This window comes from Emys orbicularis, chromosome 10 (assembly GCF_028017835.1).
Source record: "Emys orbicularis isolate rEmyOrb1 chromosome 10, rEmyOrb1.hap1, whole genome shotgun sequence".
In the NCBI taxonomy this organism is placed as follows: Eukaryota; Metazoa; Chordata; order Testudines; family Emydidae; genus Emys; species Emys orbicularis.
This window is the reverse complement of record NC_088692.1, coordinates 60,121,213-60,144,166: the sequence shown is the minus strand read 5'-3', so window position 1 is coordinate 60,144,166 and position 22,954 is coordinate 60,121,213. Positions and strand designations below refer to the sequence as shown.

At 44.8% G+C, this 22,954-nt stretch overlaps 1 protein-coding gene across 1 annotated transcript in view; it reads left to right on the top strand.

Moving 5' to 3' along the window:
* The window catches only part of ENTREP2 (endosomal transmembrane epsin interactor 2), a 444,069-nt gene that overhangs the window by 324,302 nt on the left and 96,813 nt on the right, over positions 1-22,954 (top strand). The window contains exon 4 of the mRNA XM_065412748.1: positions 17,606-17,737. Coding sequence (XP_065268820.1) covers positions 17,606-17,737 — 132 coding nt within the window. The remainder of the gene's footprint in view (positions 1-17,605; positions 17,738-22,954) is intronic.

Here is a 22,954-nt window from a genome sequence, read left to right as displayed (position 1 = left end):
ATGGAAATGTGCCTGGCTCCTTTTCAGCCCTCCTGGCAGGCTGCTGAGGGTCTGCAGCTCTGGAGCAGCCTGCCAGGTGGACTGGCCTGGGGCTGCGAACCCAAAGGCTTCCAGGATTCTGGGGCTGCAGGGCAGCCTGCCTCAGGGTTGGAGACGTCAGGGCTGCCAGGGTTTGTTGTTCTGGGCACAGACTGCTCCAGAGCCAGTGTCCCATCCCATCCCATTTTGCAGAGAATCTTGAAATTTTTGTTTTTTCTTTCAAATCAGAATTAAACCAGATTTCAAAATAGCTAACTCCTCTGTGAAATGGAATATGTTTCTCTGCTCAGCTGTCATGCAGTCTGGAGTGGCTTCAAGGCAGACACTCCAAACTGGTGGTGAGTTCTATATTTAGATTTCACCAAGCCAGTAATAAATGTGAACTCCTGGAACATTGTAACTAACAGTCTTAACATCGAGTCACAGAGAATCCCCTTAGACTCTCCAGTCTATTTTGCCTCCCAGACAAACTGGACTTAGTGATAAATGGTCACTTACACCAAAAATCACACAATATTCAGGTTGCTGCCTGTCCCAAGAAACCAGTCACTTACACCAGATCAGTGGGTGCCCTAGATCTGACACCAAAGACAACATCTGTAGCCAATCCCATAATAAACTATCTAAAGGCTTATTAACTAGGAAAAAGAACAGAGTGAGTTATTTACAGGTTAAAGCAAGCAAACAGAAGCACAGATGAGTTGCAATCTAAATCCTAAGAGTGACAGAATTGTAGTGATCTGTCAAGTCAACGTGTCTTTCAAGGTGGACTGAGGAAGTAACCCCTGGGGATCTCTGGCTTCAGTTTGGTGGCTCTGGCCCTGTGTGAGTTCAAACAGCAAAGAGATGGAAAATTTTCCTGTGACTGTTTTATTTCTTTCATTCAACTTCCAAGTCCACAGAACAAGCTTCCTTGCATGTGACATTTCCAAGGACGTGATAGGACCATTAATCAATCCTTTGTATTGCAATGTTCCTTGATGGCCCATCTGATTTTGATGGTCTTTCTGGATGGGTAGGCAGGGCAGGGAGTACCAGTGCCTGGGTTCATAAGTTCAGAGCAAACATTTTCAAAGTTATAAAGCAAAACTTAAGTATTTTCTTATAGCATGGAACACCAACATTACAAAGTGAGATTAATGCATGCAGCAACTTGCAAACATTTAATAAAGTCTAATCAGTAAATACATTATAATATATGGAGATGTACCTATCTCACAGAGCTGGAAGGGACCCTGAAAGGTCATTGAGTCCAGCCCCCTGCCGTCACTAGTGGGACCAAGTACTGATTTTGCCCCAGATCCCTAAGTGGCCCCCTCAAGGATTGAACTCACAACCCTGGGTTTAGCAAGTCAATGCTCAGAAGTTAGGACATGCCTGAATTAAGGTTGACAGTGTAACCTTAATTTGGCCTCCTTGTGTTTATGCGTTATGATACAGCCTTTAATCACATGCTCACATACTGTTGTTTTTCACAGGACCCCTACCTCATTGAATGCACAAGATGGATCCTCTGTGAGGATGAATAAAGGAGGCTATTGTCTGCCTCATTTGTTGCATAAGTTGGAAGATGTGTAGCAAATGATGAGGGGATTGAGGCAGGAAGAGAAAGGAGAGTCTAAGAGTTAAGGAGAAAGGAGAGTTAAGGCTATTGAATGCTGCCCTGGAGAATTGGATTCTGTTCCTGCCTTAGCCACAGATTTCTTGTGTGATGCTAAGCAAGTCACATAAACCAAACTTTTCACAGGTGGTCCCTAATTGCATGTTCTGTATTTTCTCAGTGCTCAGCTTGGGGCTTTGTGGCCTGAATTCTACAGGTGTTGAGCACTCATAACTGCAACTGCAGTCAGTGGGAGCTGTGCTTTGAGCATATGAATGGTATATAATGTAGGGTTACCATACGTCCGGATTTTCCCGGACATGTCCGGCTTTTTGGGATTCAAATCCCCGTCCGGGGGGAAATCCCAAAAAGCCGAACATGTCCGGGAAAATCCGGCGCCGCTGGGCTGGGGGCTGGCCCGGGGCGCTGGGCGGCCGGGGGTGCTGGCGGTCCGGGGGCCGGGCCGCCGGGGGTGCTGGGTGGCCGGGGGGGTGCGCCGGGCCGCTGGGGGCCGAGCCGAGCCAGGCTGGAGATGCCGGGGCCGGCCTCCCCCCCTTCCCTTCCCTTCCCTTCCCTTTCCTTCCCTGCTGCCTGCTTCAGGCTTCCCGCGAATCAAATGTTCGCGGGAAGCAGGGGAGGGGGCGGAGTTGGGGCGGGGGGTGTGGGCGGGGCTGGGGGCGGGGCCGGGGCCCCGTGGAGTGTCCTCTTTTGGGACACTCAAAATATGGTAACCCTAATATAATGCTAAGTACTCTGAAAAACCAGGCCTTAGGGGTCTCTCATTGGGCTCCCAACATTTGTGGATACGTTTGACTTTAATCTCTGTGCTTCAGCTTCCTATTGGTAAAATGGGGATAATACCACCCTCTCAGCTCACAGAGGTTTTGCAAAGATACATTAATGTTTGTGAAGTACTCAGACACCATAGTTATAAGTGCCAGAGATGAGCCCATGAAGCAATTAATAATTCTGTCTTTAGAGCAGCATTTGCAGTAATTAAAGAAGAAGGCCACACACTGAATAATGAGGACAAAAAAATAAGCTATTGAATATCTGCTCATTAAGTGAGTACCATCCATCTTACATCCTGAACGAGATAGGGGTCCTCTGGGGAAAAAAAGTAGTATGTGATCAAATAATTAAAAACTGTCATAATGCATATGCACAAGGGGGCTGAATTAAGATTGCACAGGTAACCTTAATTTTAGCATTTCCTAACCTCTGAGTGCTTGATTTTGCAACCTTAATAGTGTTCTTTTATGTAGGTGAGGGTGTACAGATCCCAAGTTTCAAATGTAGGTGTCCTTATAGGAAGTCCAAATACCATATACTATACAGAAATCAGTAATAAAGAGGATAAAGGTGCCTAAACAATTTGGGCAACCAAATCTGGGATTTGAGTGTCCTAATAATTTGTCCATTTTCGAGAATTAGGCTCCCAACATAAAGTCTATATCATCAGAGACCATGTATCTGTTTACATGGTGTGATACCACTATAACTCAACATACAAAACCAAGACTGCTGGCAAATGCAGAAAGGAGTAGTTATAGTGTTGAACCTTCTCTTGTGTATTTTCGGAATAATCTCAGACACAAACTATCAGCACTTCTCTGCTCTGTACACTCCCACTTTGTTTTATGAGACACACAGTGAGGAAAAAGTTATTCCAACTTCATTTTAAATGAGTTCTAGTTTACTTTATGACTTAGGCTGTTTAATCTTCTAATGATAGGGTTACCATACTTAACAAATAAAAAAAGAGGACCCTCCACGGGGTCCTGGCCCCGCCCATTTCCCACCCCAGCCCCGCCCCAACTCCGCCCCTTCCCCGACCCAACCCCGCCCTAACTCCGCCCCCTCCCTCCCACTCCCAGCCACGCGGAAAGGGCTGCCCGAGCACTACCGGCTTCACGGTTTGCCGGGCAGCCCCCAGACCCTGCGCCCCCGGCCGGCGCTTCCCCAGCGCAGCTGGAGCCCGGGAGGGGAAGCGCCCAGCCGGGGACGCAGGGTCTGGAGGCTGCCCGGCAAACCGTGAAGCCGGTAGCGCTCGGGCTTCGGGCAGCCCCTATGACTCCGGACCCTGCGCCCCCGGCCGGGCACTTCCCCTCCCGGGCTCCGGCGGCGCAGGGTCCGGAGACATGGGGGCTGCCCGAAGCCGGTAGCGCTCGGGCAGCCCGGCTCTTAAACAGAGCTGAAGAGTCGGGGAGGAGCAGAGCCGCCGCGGGAGGGGAAGTGCCTGGCCGGCATTTTCCCGGACATGTTCGGCTTTTTGGCAATTCCCCCCGGACGGGGGTTTGAGTGCCGAAAAGCCGGACATGTCCGGGAAAAACCGGACGTATGGTAACCCTATCTAATGATGTTTTCCTTTATTCCATAAAAAGATGTGTATTCTAGGCAAGTTAATACCGTAGAACCTCAACGTTATGAACACCTTGGGAATGGAGGTTGTTCATAACTCTGAATAAAATGTTATGGTTGTTCTTTCAAAAGTTTACAACTGAACATTGATTTAATACAGCTTTGAAACTTTACTATGCAGAAGAAAAATGCTGCTTTTAACCACCTTAATGTAAATGAAACAAGCACAGAAACAGTTTCCTTACTTTGTCAAATCTTTTTTTAAACTTTCCCTTTATTTTTTAATAGTTTACATTTAAAACAGTACTGTACAGTATTTGCTTTTTTTGTGTGTCTCTGCTGCTGCCTGATTGCATACTTCCAGTTCTAAATAAGGTGTGTGGTTGACTGGTCATTTCATAACTCTGGTATTCATAACTCTGAGGTTCTACTGTATTCATATTACCATTCACCTTTCTTGCTTCTTTTGATATAGTGAATTTACGGCTTTTCTTAGCACAAAATGTTTTACCTTAAATTTCCAGAATATCATTGCAATAATAACGAATAAACTTCCCTCTGTTGCCATATATTGATTCCCTTATATTTAATCTTATTTTAGGAAAAATGAGATATTTCACAGCATTTTTTATTTATTTAGTCTGAGCCTCATAGTATTTTAATAATATCCTTTTATTATGGCTCCATCTCTTTTATTTGACTTTTGTTATAAAGTACAAAGTACATTCTGCTGAGTTGAATGTCATGCTGTCATCAAAGAATTGCAGCATGAAAGAGCTTTTACTAATATTTTTTAGGAAAGGTCTGTTTTGTGCAACTGCAATCTTTTAAATTAAATTGAAATATAAAGAAAGAGTAACCAAAGGACACTACGGTGCCATGTAAAATAGCTCAGTCTGGGGATCTCCATCTGTTGGTCATTAAGCCACTAGAGGTACAAAGATGTTACTGCATCTAGTGCAAAATGTGGCCCAAAAACGTTAAAGCACACAGTTTACCAGGTCTGGGCTTTTGTTACACAGCACAAAACAAAATGTTACCTTTCTAGCAAACCGAGGTGGCTTTATGATTTTGTTTTAAAACTATTTGAAATTTTTTTTTTAGCTTTCATTGGGAAGCTTAGATTTCCATCTGAGTTTGCTTTGACCTTTTGGGTTGTAACCTGAAACTTGAAGCTAAATTTTAGGGGACCCATATTGATGACATGCACTGCAATTGAAAACTGGGGTGGCCAGAGATTGAGTTCTAGGAAGATGAAAAATACAGTTAGTTTTTACCTACACTTGAATGCAGATGGGAATGATAATTGTATGCAGCCAACCCTGAGGATGTTAATTTGAGAAGTATAGGGAAAACTTTATGGTATTCAAATAGTACCTTCAGTCGCAGAGTCGGTGTCTTTTCTGTGTTAACATCTTTAACTTTTAGACATCAAAAAGTAACTGCTGGCTGAGCCTGTTTTTTGCTTCATGCATCACAAGAGAAGTCACTTGGGAGTTAGGTGTGTAGGCACTTTTGCAAATCCCACTAGGTACCTATCTGCATCTTCAGGCATCTAAATAATTTTTAAAATTTGGCCCTAGAATGCTATGAAAATATTGCAAACTCTAAGCTGTGAGATAAAACAAGGGTATCATTGGACTATTTAAATGTGGCTTAGACCTGATAGTTGGAACACAAAAGAAAAATTTACAAGGATATTTTCATTGTCCTTTTAGTAACAAAATCCCAGACAAATGAAACCACCCCAATACAATTAATGGCAGTATCAATGAATAGACTGTTTTGTGTTGTGCCTTAGACATCATGTTAAATGTAACATCTTAGCATGGATTTCCCAGATTCTCTCCTTCGCAGCTGCAGAATCTAACAAAGGTGGGAAGTGCCATTTCACTAGTGTGTTCCCCATTTTCCAAGTAGAAGCACTTCCCTTGGGTTTCTCTGTGTTCTGGCTGCATAGGTCGGGGGAAAGCTGGGCTCTGTCAGATGTGCCCCTACTGCCCTGGAGAAAAAAATGAAGGAAAAACTAGCATAAGTTACTGCATGCAGATAGGGTTGCCAACTTTCTAATCGCACAAAACCGAACACCCTAGCCCCACCCTTTCCCCAAGGCCCCGTCCCCCGCTCACTACATTCCCCCTCCCTCAGTGGCTCGCTCTCCCCAACCCTCACTTACTTTCACTGGGATGGGGGAGGGGCTTGGGGTGCAGGAGGGGGTGAAGGCTCTAACTAGGGATGCGGGCTCCAGGGTGGGGCCAGAAATTAGGGGTTCAGGGTGTGGGAGGGGGCTCTAGGCTGGGGCAGGGAGTTGGGGTACAGGAAGAGGTGAGGGCTCCAGCTGGGGGTACTGGCTCTCGGGTGGGGCCGGGGATGAGGGGTTTTGGGTGCAGGAGGGGGCTTCAGGCTGGGGGGTGGAGCCGAGGGATTCGGAGTGCGGGAGGGGGCTGCGGATTGAGGTGGGGGTTGGAGTGCAGGAGGCGGCACAGGTTCTGGGTTGGGAGTGTGGGCTCTGGGGTGAGGCCAGGGATGAGGGGTTCAGGGTGTGGGAGGGGGCTCTGGACTGGTGCGGGGGGAGTGAGTCTCTGGCTGGGGGTGCAGGCTCTGGGGTGGGGCTGAGGATGAGGCATTTGGGGTGCAGGAGGGGCCTCTAGGTTTGAGGAGGCTCAGGGCTGGGGCAGGGGGTTGGGTACAGGCTTACCTCAGGTGGCTCCTGATCAGCAGCGCAGCGGGGCTAAGGCAGGCTCCCTGCCTCTCCTGGCACCGCGCTGCACCCTGGAAGCAGCCAGCAGGTCCGGCTCCTAGGCAGGGGGCCAGGAGGCTTCACGCGCTGTTCTAACCCACAGGCACCGCCCCCCCAGCTCCCATTAGCCGCGGTTCCCGGCCAATGGGAATGCAGAGCCGGTGCTTGAGGTGGGGGCAGCGCACAGAGCCCCGTGGCGCCCCTCCCCCCCGCCTAGGAGACGGACCTGTTGGCCACTTCCGGGGTGCAGCGCGCTGCTAGGACAGGTAGGGACTAGCCTGCCTTAGACCTGCAGCACTGCCGACTGGACTTTTAACAGCCCGGTCAGCGGTGCTGACTGGAGCTGCCAGAGTCCCTTTTCAATTGGGCATTCTGGTTGAAAACTGGACACCTGGCAACCCTATATGCAGAGCTTGAGTAGCTTCCTGTTCCATGTTGTGGAGTTCCTCTGCTAAGGAGACCCTAGGGGCAACCAGCAGTGAGGGAGTCCCTGACAGCATGGCTGCTAAAGATCCAGCATGGTTCTAAAGGGGCTGCAGAGAGCAGGAAGAGGAATAGAGGCAAGTGTCCTACACATGAATGGTCCATGCTTCTATTAGATCCCCAGAGATTATCTGGTTTAGTAGGTGCAGCTCATGTGACCTCTTCCTAGGAGGAAGGTTAGAGTCCTCTGCCTATTGGAAGAATTCAAAGGGTTTGGTTCCTATAGCAAATCAGTGACAGAGCCAGGAATATAATCTGGGGATTCTAACACCTTTTCTCACTCTTTAAGCAATAAACCTTTAAATTGCCGAGAGGATGCCCTTAACTACTAGCACCGAAGTATGAAAGAAGGAGAAATGTATCTAAAAAGCCACCGACTTTTCACTCCTACATCTCCTGTTCCAGCTTCCGTCCAGCATGAGGAACAGTGAAGATGATGGAAGAGGCTGAAATAAAGTTGCTGGTTATCAGTAGTCAATCTTCATGTCTGAGATGAAGTTCTAATCAGTAGCTTTTCATAGAAGTTGCCCCATTGTGCTTTATAGAAGTAGGACAAATCGGCTTTGCTGTTACTTTCTATTTGCCACATTATAATTATGATGATATTAGTTCATGTAACAGACTCTACTTATTTCGTTTTACCTTAATCAGCAAAGTCACATTTCAGTGAGGGTATGTGTATGCAAACCTTACTCATGGGAGCAGTTCCACTGAAATCAACAGGATTGCTTATGTAATTAAGAGCTGCAGGATTTCATTCCAAATTGGTGAAGTGCAACTCTGTGTATGGTATATAATTTAACACTTTTTCATTCAGGGTTTTACAGCTGCCAGTATTGTGGAAGCATATTGTATGCTTCAGTCTAAATCCTTAGACTACTCAGTTTAATAGTGTAGACATAATGCAAACCTGCATCTCATCACTTTGAGTGCTCATATTAATTAGCATAGTGCTTTAGGTCCTTTAACTCCGCCACTTTGGAGGATGACAGCACTTGTAAGCTCTAGACTTACTGTAAAAGCGGTATCAGCTAGTTGTGAGGAGCAAAGATCAGTCTTTAAATCATACTTTTTGTAGGTTTGATTAACAAACATTAACTCCTTTTAAATGATACTCTAACTACCAAACTAAAACATGGTAGTGAACTTTCAAGTGGTAGTTTAGTGCAAATGTCAGGTTCAGAATCACTTATGTATGCAGTTTCTTAAAATAGAATCAATGAGGGAAATAACAAGCTAATGCTCTGAATCACACTCTGGTGTTCACAGGGTGCTGGCAAGTATAGTAGTCTCAATGCACAAGGCAAATAAATGCTCATCTTGACTTGACATATTTCTGTCAGGCTTATTCATTTTTACAGCAAAAGGAGTTCTTGCAGAACAGCTCAAGTGTTGCTGAATTTTTCCACAGGGATCATTGTTGCAAAGCCTTGACTACATATGGGTGGTTTAAAAATAATTTAGTAAAGTTTCTTTATGGTGGATTTTAACTATAAAAGAGTTTCACAGAGAAGGGAATTGTTTTTCAAACAACAACTTTGGTTTAACTGAGAAATGACAAATGAGGGACTTCCTCAGTGTTTAAGGCAATGCATAAGAATTGTAATCTACATTATATATTTTCACATAAAATATGAGAAATTTTACTATACACCACATGTTAGCATTTTGAATATGCATTTTGAGATCATTAGCATTCGTGGCTACTTTTTATGTTGTTTGTACTACATGTCAGTAACACAATGTGCTAACAAAACTACCAGCATAGATTTTAATGTTGATTATGAAAATTTAATTGGGAAAAAATTTTCCTGCAGCTGCACTGTTTTTAGAACCTCACTTGAAGTCAGTGGGAGCTCCATGTGTACATAGCAGCTGTATGCTCTATCCCTTCATTAACATGTGTTTGAGAAACATAATTTCAGTGCTTTTAGAAACTTTCTTTCACACGCACAATGTTAGCTCTGGTAGTAATTTTACATCAATAGATGCTATGGCCCAAGATTGGATTATTTTAATCCACTTTCCACCATTGCTACATGCTGTATAGATTTTTTTTGTTGTTGCTTTATCTCTTAGCCTATATTTTGGTGATTTGGGCATAACTAACTCGTGTTTGTTTGTTTTTTAACATACTGCCCTAGGTCCTCAATCAAATTTATAACAGTTCACTATCATCCAGGATCTGGAACTCTCTCGGTGTTGTCAATCTCCTATTGTGGGTTGCCTGTTATTTGTATTCTAGTAGTGCCCAGAGGCCCCAACTGAGACTGGCACCCTATTGTGCTAGAACAGGGTGTGACGGGTTGGATCACAGAAACCCCCTTGGGAACTGCCAGCTGATTTGCCAAGACTGCTTCTGCCCCTGCTTTCCCTGCCAGCTCAGGACTCCAGCACCCTGTCTTGCTGAGCCAGACATGCCCGTCTGCTCCAACACCGAACCAGGGTTTGAATTACGTGCCCCAAAGCTGCAGACTTAACCGAAAGCAGCTTACAGAAGTGTTCCTGTCTTTAACACTCAGATGCCCAACTCCCAATGGGGCCTAAACCCCAAATAAATCTGTTTTACCCTGTATAAATTGTTCACCCTCTATAACACTGACAGAGAGATATGCACAGCTGTTTGCCCCTCCCAGGTATTAAGGCATACTCTGGGTTAATTAATAAGTAAAACGTTATTTTATTAAATACAGAAAGTAAGATTTAAGTGGGTCCAAGTAATAGCAGACAGAACAAAGTGAATTACCAACTAAAATAAAATAGAATATGCAAGTCTATGTCTAAGAAACTGAATACTAATAAAACCTCACCAGTTCCAGTAAGCTTCCTTTTACAGACTAGCCTCCTGCTAGTCTGGGTCCAGCAATCACTCACACCCCCTGTAGTTACTGTCCTGTGTTCCAGTTTTTTTCAGGTATCCTTGGGGGTGGAGAGGCTATCCCGTTAGCCAGCTGAAGACAAAATGGAGGGGTTCGTCCAGGGGTTTAAATAGACTTTCTCTTGTGGGTGGAGACCCCCTCCTCACTCCTATGCAAAAAGTCCAGCTGCAAGATGGAGTTTTGGAGTCACATGGGCAAGCCACATGTCCATGCATGACTCAGCTTTTACCAGCCAAACCACATTCCTGGGAAGGCTCAGATGTGGATTGGCATCTTCAAGTTCATTGCTGGCTGAAGTGGTTTTTGATTCGGCACTTAATTTGCACTTTTCTCAAGAAGCTGACCAAATGCTCTACTAGGCTAGTTAAAATCAAGCCAGTACACAGCCAATATTCATAACTTCGAATACAAAAATGATACACACATACAAATAGGATGAATACATTCAGTAGATTATAACCTTTACATAGATATGTTACATGGCATATGTAGCCTAAAACATATTCCAGTAATGTCACATATACAATCATAAGGCACCGTCACACAGGGATTCTCAAACTTCATTGCACTGCGACCCCTTTCTGACAACAAAAATTACCTCATGACCTCAGGAGAGGTGACCAAAGTCTGAGCCGCCTGAGCCCCACAACCCCAGGCGGGGTGACCAAGCCGAAGGGCTTCAGCCCCAGGTGGTGGGGCCTGTAACCTGAGCCCCACCACCCAGGGCTGAAGCCCTTGGGCTTCGGCTTCAGCCCCGGGTGGTGGGGCTTGGGCTCTGGCTTCGTCCCCAGACCCCAGCAAGTCTAACGCCAGCCCTGATGACCCCATTAAAACGGGATCACAACCCACTTTGGGGTCCCGACCCACAGTTTGAGAACCACTGTGCTAGAAGAGTATTTAGATAGGTCAGTTGTATTCAAGTTGGCAGGCCAGGTTGAAATTCATCCTAGGGTACTTAAGGAGCTAGCTGACGCAGTCTCAGAACCATTAGCAATTATCTTTGAGAACTCCTAAAGGACAGGTGAGGTCCCATATGACTAGAAAAAGGCAAACATAGAACCTATCTTTAAAAAGAGGAGCAAAGAGGACCCAGGGAACTATAGACCAGTCAGCCTCACGTTAATACCTGGAAAGATACTGGAACAAATTATTAAACAATAAGTTTGTAAGCATCTGGAGGATAATAGGGTTATAAGGAATAACCAGCATGGATTTGTCAAGAACAAATTATGTCAAACCAATGTGATTTCCTTCTTATTGGCCTAGTGAATCAGGGGAAGCAGATGATATGCTATATCTTGATTTTCATAAGGCTTTTGACAGTCTTACATAACATTCTCATAAGCAAACTAGGGAAATGTGGTCAGCATGAAATTACTACCAAGTGGGTGCACAACTGGTTGAAAGACCACATTAAAAGAGTAGTTATCAATAGTTCGCTGTCAACCTGGAAAGGTGTATCTAATGGAGTCCCGCAGGGGTCAGACGTGAGTCTGTTACTATTCAATATTTTAATTAATAACTTGGATAATAGAGTGGAGAGTATGCTTATAAAATTTGCAGATGACACGAAGCAGGGAGGGGTTGCAAGCACTTTGGAGGGTATGATTAGAATTCAGAACGATCTGGACAAATTTGGAGAATTGATCTGAATTCAACAAGATTAAATTCAATAAAGACGAGTGCAAAGTACTTCACAATCAAATATATAACTACAAAATGTGAAATAATTGGCTAGGCAGTAGTACTGCTGAGAAGGATCTGGCTGGTATTGTGGATCACAAATTGAATATAAGTCAACAATATGATGCAGATGAGAAAAAGTCTAATATTCTGCTGTATTAACCAGGGTGTTACATATAAAAGATGGGAGGTAATTGTCCCACTCTACTTGGCACTGGTGAGGCATCACCTGGAGTACTGTGGTGCCACATTTTAGTAAGCAGGTGGACAAATTGAAGAGTCCAGAGGACAGGAACAAAAATGATAAAAGATTTAGAAAACCTGACCTATGTGGAAAGGTTGGAAAAAACTGGGCATACTTAGGCTTGAAAAAAGAAGACGGGGGGGGAAACCCAATAAGTATTCAGATATCTTTAAAGGATGTTATGAAGAGGATGGAGATCAATGTTCTCCATGTCCACTGAAGATGGGGCAAGAAGTAAAGGACGTAATCTGTAGCAAGGGAGATTTAGGTTAGATATTATTAGGAAAAATATTCTAACTATAAGGATAGTTACGCTCTGGAATAGGTTTCCATGGAAGGTTGTGGAATCCCCATCATTGAAGGTTTATAAAAACAGGTTAGAAAAACATATGTCAGGGATGGTCGAGGTTTACTTGGTCCTGCCTCAGCGCAGGGGGCTGGACTTGATGATGGCTTGAGGTCCCTTCCAGCCCTACATATCTATAGTTCTATACTGTACAAATACATAATGAGAGAGGGCCCCTAACCTAAATATTTTTAGACAGGGCAGATAGAGAGTAGGAAGATGTGCTGCCTTCCCCAAGTTCACACAGCAGGTGAATGGCTCAGGAAGGATTAGAACTCAGCTCTTCTTATGCTAAAGCTAGTGCCCTAGCCTGTAGACCACACTGTCTCTTAAGTAAGTTTGAGAATTAATAGTGAAGATTAGTTTAAATTTTTAATGTCCTTGCCTTTGTCAGTTTGTGTCATAATGTAATTGTACTGTAGATTATTTTTTTTCTTTTTTGTGTGCATTTAATATGCTTGAAGTTCCCAATGTCCTTTCCTCTCAGAGAAGCCTTTCATCTTTTTCGTCCCCTGCTAGGTAAAAGTCACCTGCTGGTTTAAGCGGTCTTGATCAATTCTGACAGTAACGCCAACCAAGTTTCCTTAGAGATGCAATATATTTAAGGAGCTATAACTACAACTAAAGTCTGTCTAATGTACACTACAGAGTTGCCCTTCAAGGTGAGGTTGCACAGCTGAGCCAAAAGCGTATATATTCTGGGAGTAATTAGAAAAAATCAGTTGTGCTCTGTGAGAGGGGAGGAATAAAATGGGGGGTAGGGGCTGAAATGGGAAATGAACAATGCAGATCACAAAGCCAAAGATGCAGTGCAAGAACACTGAAGACAAAACATTCTCAGCCAAAGGGATTTGTCTGTGAAACAAACTTCTAGAGGAGAGTAGATGAATCCAGAATCTAACCATCTTTAGGAAAACATTCAAAACCTTCCTCTTTGAAAAGGCTATTCTGCCTAAGAAAGACACACCCTTCATCCACCCCCAGAAACTCATCCAAGCCCTCACCCTCTCCCAAACAGAGTTTTGACCCCAAAAAGGTTAGAAGTGCCAGAGACTCCATGAAGTCCACTTGGGACTTCACTACTGCTATCAATTTTATGAGGAAGGTGCTCAGATACTACGGTGATTGGCAGTAGTATAAAATCCTAAAATACATAGAAGTTAGCAATGCTGTTTTGGCCTTAAGACGGTCACTTCATGACAAGGGCGTTGGAGCCTTCCCAAAAGTGAGGGGGGACAGGGGCCCCCACCCTTCCTCTTCCCCCCAAGGCCCCGCCCCTTCCCCCAAAGCCTGCCCATGCTCCTCCTCTTCCCGGAAGGCCCCACCCCTGGCCAAGCCGGAGTGGAGCCTGGGAGCCCGCCCTTCCTGCCCAGGGTGGGGGTGGGGCCAAAAGCAGCCCCCTGCCTGTGTTCCCGCCCCCCGGACCCTCTGTCCCAGGGCAGATGGAGGGACCCAGCCTCCTCACAGCTGCCCTGGTAAGAGCCATGTGGGCAGCTGTGGGGAGCTGCAGTGGACCCTCCACCTGCCCGCAGTGCGGGGGGCCCGAGGAGAGCAGCCCCCGGCCCGTGTTCCTGCCCCCAGTGCCCCTCTCCCAAGGCAGGTAGAGGGTCCGCGGCTCCCCACAGCTGCCTGTGCGGCTCTTACCATAGCCAGGCTGCGGCTCCGAGGACCCCCCAACCTCGACCAGAGCCGGGTCAGGGACAGAACCACACGGGCAGCTGTGGGGAGCTGGCGCAGAGTCACGCACTCTCCTCCACCTGCCCTGGGCCAGGCGGGGACATGGGCTGGGGGCTGTTCTCGGGACCTCTGCACCACGGGCAGGTGGAGGGTCTGCGTGGCTCCCTCAACTGCCGGAGCTCCACCCGCAGCCAGGGGGTGGAGCCACTGTTCCAGCACCACTGCTTCATGAACACTTTTTAAAGGAAACGGTATATAGTTGTGCACAATGGGCCAGATTATCAAAGGCTCTCCAGAAATGTGCCTCTGATATTTATGTGCCCTTTTTTGTACATGCAAAGCCACCAATTGCACAGTGTTTGCTGCACAAATATATATATTTTTGCACTTGTAAAAATTACGATGTATTTTTGGGGGCAACCCTATATGTTGGTGTAACTTTAATTTCAACAGTTTTCATTGTGCATTTAAGAAACCCTTTAAAAAATATTTTTAGCAAGATACAAGGACAGGTACTGTGCTATTCAACACAGTTGTAAGATACATTTTAGAGTGAATAGAGAAGCAGTCACAGGTGGGACTCTTGTTAGGAAGCTTTAGATATTGTTTTTCAGCTTTTGTTTATGTGATACCTGTTCATTACATGAGATAAAAGCAGCCCTAGGATGTATTTTTCACATTAGAAGTGTTAAATAGGTACCGTGATGTGTGAGTGACTATCTTTCATTGAACAGACACAGCATGTATCAGAGAATAAATGATCTTGGTGTAGACAGCTTTGTGTAAAGTGCATTTTCCTTGTTATAGTAACTTTTTACCAGCTGAAGAGCATATTGATTTCGCTGAATGCTCTCTGCTGATATAGCAGGTGTGCTGTAGCTTTGTGACTGCTGAATTTGACACAACTCTAAATTCAAAGTGTGAATTTCAAACCTGTTCTGTAATAGTTATCTAGCTAGCACCATTTCCAACATTCCCAGAGGAGTTCAAAGGCAAGACCTCCTTTAATTTAACAACATTTTGTATTTATCATGGGATTGAAGAGTTGAAGGTTGTCTGATCATATACCACAAAGCCAAGCACAGATCAGATCTCATTCATTTGTTTTAAAAAAAAAGTATTAGAAACTGACAGGAATTGAAATAACTATCTTAAAATGTTAAAAATGTTATGAGGCAAAGCTACACGTATAAAATTCTAATCTCATAAAAAAAAAGAAAGAAATCAAAGGATCAGTACAAAAGATGCTCACCATTTTAGCTGGCTATTTCTTTGTTTCATTTACAGTATTTATGACTCAGGGCATGACCAGGCTACATAGGGTGCAGCAGAAAGCTGCATCCACTTCTGCTCATGAGTGGCTAGAAAATGGTATAATTTATGTTTTCTGCATTTTAAAAGCATTCTGACTAATTACAGTGGTTAGAGGGCATTCTAGAGGTTCATGAGTTCAAACCCACTGAGACAGCAATTTGTCTGGAGTATGCCTTTATTCTGATATATGGCATGATATTAACTTATCAGCCTGTTTACTTAACATTTTTTTTCAAAAATAGCCTCATATTGCTCTCCCAACTGCTTATTTGTTCTGCATCACTGAAGCAGAGACACCAAATTAGTATGAGAGATCACACATTTTCTCTTCTCTTTTTTCTGTCTCTGTATCTTTCTTTTACTTGGATGTAAAATATGTATTTTAAAACATCTAGCTACTAAGAAGAGATGAATGATTCAAGCTTTGTATGAAGACAGAAAAAAAAAAGCTAACTAGTAAGAATGAAATCTGTTTAAATATGCTGCTATACGACCTCAGATGGGACACTTCCATTTCCTGGAAGTGCCAGAGCCCATCTCAGTTGGTTCAGCCAGTCATTCAAGCAGCAGAAGATGATTTGGGAAGAGGCAAAATATTAATCATGACACAAATACAATATGCAATTTAGGTGCTCTGTTGGTGGCAGTAAAGATCGAAGTGCTGTCTCCATGATACATGGTACACAGCACAGCTGGTCTCTTCCACACTTCCACACTGCCCCAGCTATTGTGCCTCACCCTGACTAATTCAGTCTACATGGCCCATTAAATCCCTGACCTCTGCTCAGATTCCCATTAAAGCTTCTAATTACTGCCAGTTTTGGCACTGTTTTTTCCAGTATGAAAATCTGGGAATTGAGACCACTAAGCTCATTTCACATAGGCCACTGAACTGCCATCTGATGGTAATAATTCTTACTCAATAGTGATCCAGGCTGGGTTTGAGCCAGTGACCTGGGGGAAGGCAATATATCCTGCTACCAATCTTTAGAATCCTCTGCACCAGCACAAAATGGCTTAAAATAGGAAAGGAGAAAGCATCTAAATGTGTAAGTGTAATTAAGAAAAATACAAGTGGCTACAGGCTTATATTAGTAAGCTGAGGAAAAATTCATATAGAGTTAAATCTTGGCTGAAAATCATTATAGCACGGCAATAGAAAAATACAATCCTTTTTTTGTTTTTTTGGGGGGGTTTTGAACAAAGACATCAAAATGAGGATAATTAATCCAATTCTGCACTTCTTACATGGATAAACCTCCCATTGAGCTGAATGGGAATATTGCAGTTTTAAGCTCACATAAATCAGAATTTAAAGAAAGTCAAAGTAAAATAAAAATGTTGACTGGGGTTCAGTACATTCAATAAAACACATTTTAATAAAAATCTTAAAAGAATAACAGATACCAGAAATGCCTAGTGCCTTTTAAAGCCTCAAGATAAAGAGGAGACATAATTAAAGAAAGACAAAAAGAAGAACTTTGTGAAAATTAAAATTTGAGGCTGCTGAATGTTTACTGTATTTTTAAAGGGTTTTCAAAACAAACAGAACTTGAAACAAAAAAATAAAGTAAAACTTTTTCAGAGTAAAAATAAATTACAAGTGAGGTCCGTGTGCACACACTGTCCCTCACACACACACATTATATATATGTGTATATATATAAAATATAATATTTTATATATATAAAATATTGTATGCCTTTCACCTTCCCTTCATGTTCCATTCTCTCCTGTCTCTATTTTCATAATATTACCTCTCTCTATTCTAATCATCTTCTTGGTTATTTAAATGTGATTTTATTTCTGATCATGATTTCTCACAATATTTCCTGCACCTGTTTTACCTCCCATGTTTTTCACACTTACTTACTCAATTCATTTCTCCTGGTTTGATCTGGCTCTGTAGAGTTCAGTAACTATCATCTGCCTCCTAAAAACAACCTTTCTCAACAGCCCACAGAAGGCCTTAAAGATACAGCTACTTTTATCTACCTTACTTTTCTACAATATTTTTCTCTCACCTAGTTTCATTTTTGTAGCTTCTGCTCGTCAACAGAAGTCATTCTGCTTCAAGCTGTATCACTGATTATATTATGAATTGTATATTTCAAATAGTGGAACATTGTTGTCACTCCTTGGTTCCTTCTTGTGTTGAAGATAAATGTTATAATGATGGTTGGAATAAAGGTGTGGCTTTGATTACTAAGTCTTTCTCTGATTTTCTACTTTTTTTCAGATTAAATTTGACAGTGATGGTGTCTGTGTTTGCTGTGAAATGCAGCATCAAACATCGGGCTGCAGCAACCTTGGAGAAACGCTGAAACTGAACCCACTGCAGGAGTGTAATGTTGTGAGGCTGACCCTAAAGGTGGGGAGTAAGAAGGATTATCACTTTATTAGAATTTAACACAGCAAGTGGATTTTGATAAAGGCATGTAGTGAAAGTTGTTTGTGCACTCAGCTGCTTACTTATTCATAACAAAGAGACTTAGCCAAAAATGAGAACCTGATCCTGTAAACATGAAATAATTAAAGCTACTCATGTGACTAAAGTTACATGCTCACCTGTTTGCAAGATTGTTGCCTATATTAGTACAGTATAACCATTTTGTTAAAGGTTGAGTATGCCCCAGGGTACACTTACAAAAATCTTATTGTAGGTTGAGGGCTTATAATTTTAATCTTGATCAGGGGGTAGCCGTGTTAGTCTGTATCTACAAAAACAACAAGGAGTCTGGTGGCACCTTAAAGACTAACAGATTTATTTGGGCATAAGCTTTCGTGAGTAAAAACCTCACTTCTTCGGATGCATCGAGGTTTTTACTCACAAAAGCTTTTGCCCAAATAAATCTGTTAGTCTTTAAGGTGCCACCAGACTCCTTGTTGTTTTAATCTTGATGGTGCCATTTTGATTAAATGTTTTTTAAAATATTCCATATAAGAGAGAATAATTTAGGAAAAACAGATTATCCAAAAAGCTTCTGTAAAAATCCTTCCAGTGTGAATTCCATATTTATTATTTCTGCTGTGTGGCTTTGAGAGCTCTGTGTTCCCTGACTGTTCATATTAGAGAAAAATATCTCACTAGGCACATGAAGAAATTACAGCTAATCAGGCAAACAACTGACAGTGATAACGCACACCTTCTATAATTATGATTAGTAATGACTGTTGATTGCTGCAACAGAAAACAGCTGTTGTATGTACTCAGGCTTTATTCTGCCTTTTGTTTGAAAATAAGCACCCCACTTGAAACAGTACATCTGTAACGGCATGTAGGCGCTGTCTGCACTGCTTTTTTTTTTTTTTTTTTTTAATTCTGTCTTTCCACTATCACCGCTTCAGCCCCATTGGTGATAGCAAAGGTGGGAGCCCTAATGTGGAAATTTTACCAAAGCTGACTAATCTTGTTCACAACAAGTCTAGAGAGCATAGTATGAAAAATATCAGTGGCTGCCAAAAATCTTTTCCACGTTAAAGTGTGTGTGAGTATGTACGCACGCTCATACGTGTGTGAATTTGGTTTTGAGTCAGTCTTTGTTTATGGTGCCGTTGATAAATATGGCCAGTGTTTAGTTATTATATATATATATTGATGACTTTGGACCTCTTGTATGTGTTTTTTGCAAACCATATGCCTCATTCTTGCTGTTAATTCAGAATAAACTACCCAGCCATTTCAGCTGTGGATATAACATAAAGCAGTAACATATCTACGATTATACATACTTGAGTAATACACAGTTCGTCTTTGAGTGCTTACTCATGTCCATTCCATATTAGGTGTGTGCGCTCGCCACATGCACCAGTGCCAGCAGTTTTTCCCTCAGTGGTGTCCATAGGGGATCGGCTCTGGCGCCCCCGGAGCAGTGTGCACATGCCGCGGTATAAGGGGCGCCACCGGCTCCCCCCACCTTCAGTTCCTTCTTGCTGCCAGTGATGGTTGCTGGAACGTCTGCTGCTTCGGCTAGCGTTGCACTTCATTCGGTGTTTCTTTTGAACATTTCCCTGTAAAATAGTTGTACATAGTTAATAGTTTCCTTAGTGTTAGTTCTGGTTTAGTTGGTCCCGGACGGGACTCAGCTTAGGGATGGGGCATGCCCCAGGCCCCAGTCTTTAAGTCCTGCGATCGTTGTAAGCGGCTATGCCCATCAGCGACCCGCATGGTAGCTGTTTAAGGTGTCTAGGAGAAGGACACATAAGCAACAAGTGTCGCATCTGTAAATCCTTTAAACCCCGAACAAAAAGGGAGAGAGACATCCGTCTCAGGGCACTCCTGATGGAGTCGGCGCTGACCCCGGCACCAGAGCAGAGGTCCAACTTGGCCCCAAGCACCACAGCATCGGTGCGGAGCGCCCCGCCGGTGCCACCTACAAGCTGGCACCAATCCCCCTCCCCAGCTCCGGCCAAAAAGCCGAAGAGAAGCACGAGGGGACGATCTCCCACTTCCTGTAAGGGAAAGGAGAGGGCCGGAGGAGAGCCAAGACCTGTGCTGGACGGCTCAACACCTCTGGCAGGGAGTAAGGCCCCAGCTCAGGCTGAGCAGTCTAGCCTATCCCATACCATGCTTGCCACACCGGACAGTGAAGAGGGCCTTCATCATCTAGAGGTCCCATCGACACCGGAGGCACTGCAGGAAGCGCAGGAGATCCTGACACTAGCAGTGCCACCCACACCGGCTCCGGTGGTACCCCGGTCCAGGGGTAAACCCGCCTTGGGACCTTCCCATATATCCCCACCTCAGCGGCACTGCTCCCCTTCGTGAGGGACGTCCCGCCAGCACTCGCCTGCATGGAGCCATCGTGCCTCGGAAGCAGGGAGGCAGGAGCAGCGAAGCCCTCGTTGGTGTCCGGACCCTGGTCACCAACAGCGGGATTCGAGGCGCGGCTCACCAGTAACCTGGCGCAGACCTACGGAGGCATGCGCCCCCTGGCAAGAGCATCGAGACCTGCCCTTTGTGTCTCCAATGCCTCGGCACCGATCATACGACTGATCATATGAACGGAGCCACCAGTCACCTACCCGCTGGCACCTCTCACCAAGACGCGGATCCCCATGGTCGGGGAGATCCTCCCGGTGACTGAACCACTCCATGTCCCGGTACCAGTTGAGCAGCGTGAGGTGTAGATCGCCGAATTACCGATGCTGATCCGCCGAACGCCGATGGTCCCCGAGCTCCCGTGCGAGGGGCTCGTCTCAATCGGACAGGTCGAGGCGTAGCAGTTGGCGCCGCACAGAGAAGTGCCACCGGTCCACACGATCATGGTTGCCTGACAGCGACCACTCCGCTTCAGGCTGGGGCACTGAGCAGGAGTCCTTGGCAGCGGGACAAGCCCTGGCCTCGGCGATACTGTCTACATCATTGGCACCGCAACTGACCCCATGGCCCAAGACCAGTGGCTGGCAGCTTAATACCCCTGGAACCCTTGGGGGTTTACCCAGCCTTCGCAGACAGTCCAGTCAGTGGCAGGGGGCTTGGATAGACCTTTGGCCTCACATCCCACCCTCCACCAGAGGTGGAGGCCCCAGAAGGATAGACCCCCCAGGCCCATGAGGACCCAGGGGAACAGCCAGCTGGATCACCAGGGGACGTGGCAGATCCTCCTCATCGTCCTCATCATCGCCAGCTGAAGCAATTATGGGTCCACCTCACCCAGTTCCACAAGGTGACGCCAAGGCTTATCAGGAACTACTGAAGAGGGTCACCTCCTACCTGGGCCTCCAGGCAGAGGAGCTAGAGGAGCCATCGGACTCCCTGTTTGACGTCCTTTGGTCCACGGCATCTGTTAGGGTGGTGTAACAGGATTCACTACCCGCCCTCTTCCTGGGGCCCACTTGCTCTCCCCAGTAAGGCTCAGAGAGGCTTCAGGGTTGTGCAACACCCATGTCTTTATTTACTTACGGTTGTCCCACCACCAGTGTCCATCTATATAAAAGCTTTACAGGCAGAGTCAGCCTTCAGCTAGGAGGCCTCTAGCTTCCTCCCTGCCTTCTGGCTCCCTGCCAGCCTTTATAACCCTTAGCTTGTCAGACCAGCAGGTGTTGCCAATCCTCAGGCCGGCATCAAGCCTTTTCCATCAGCCCAATCTGCTTCCCTTGATTGGAGCTGACCGGGCAGGGGCTAATTAGGTGCTTTTGCACCAGCACCCTGCTACGTACTGGTGTTCTTTGAGATGTGTTGTTCATGTCCATTCCATGATTTGTCCTCCTTCTCCACTGTTGGAGTTTCCGGCAAGAAGGAACTGAGGGTGGAGGGAGCCAGTGGCGCCCCTTCTACCACGGCATGTCCACGCTGCTCCAGGGGGTGCCAGGGATGGTCCCCTAGGGATACCACTGAGGGGGAAAAATTCCGGCACCGGTGCAGTGGCGAGCACACCCACCTAATATGGAATCGACATGAGCAACATATCTCGAAGAACACCAGTTACGGAAAAAGGTAACTGTCTTTTTTCCTGCTGTGAGCAATAGCTGGGGAAAACAGGATACCTGGCAGACAAATGCTCTAATCTGATATGACAAATCCTATGGTGGATAAAAATTTTGAGCCATGCAATTTCTCAGGAAAATTATTGATCTTAGTGAAAAAATATCATTTTAATATTGTCAGCCTTGCATAGCTAATTGGTTGCTTTCTGATTTGCGTATAATCAACAACATTAACTAAATGTCTTCAATGCAACTCAGTTGTCATCAAAATATGCCCTCAGTTACTCCTGCGCAATCCCAATGAAAGTATTAAGGTTGAATAGTTATAACCAAAGGCATAATTTGAAGACAATGGGGTTGCACAGGTGTAATGGAGGATAGCACATGGCTTGCAGAGTCTTTTTTACTGGTAATGGTGCACAAGCCAAAAAGAGCACAATTTAAATTATGAAGTGGGGTCTGCAGAGTAGCAGTTTGAAAAAAGTCTTACTTTGTAATCTGAGCATATTTTGATATGGAAGTTGTTGAGACAGAATAAATGTGGAACCCCATGATGCTGTTTTTACAAAGTCACTTTTCAGAGAAGAACCACACTTTAAAACAAAGCTGTAATGTATGACTCTAAGATCTCCTGTGGCAGTGGATTTCATGGGGTTTGACCTCATATTGTGTGAATTAATGTTTCCTTTAATTTTTAGACTCAAGAAGTACTATACATATTATAGAAGGCTGTGAGTTATAACACTTGCTGCCAAATCAGATTTCTCTAACAAAAATATAGAAAGAATATGCCTTAAGGGAATTGAAGGGCTTATCTATACTGACTTTTGGCTCAAAAGCTAGTGTGTGATATCTTCTTTGTTTCACTGAGAAGACTGCCCCAACTCATTGCTACTTTCTCTCATGCTTGTGTAATGCTGACAGACCATGGTCGGCGGCGGTTGGGATCAAACCTGGGATCTTTGGAGGCATGAGCCTCTACTGTATGAGTTAAAAGACGCATGTCTCTTAGCCAAGACTGTATCAAACTCAACAATCTCTAGCTGCCACTAGAGGGGGACAGAGTGCCACACCAAACAGCCATGGGTTGCACTTGCATGAGCAAATTCTGTGTGTACCTTAAACTGGAATTTTTGGGAATCAGCATGAGGAAAGGCCA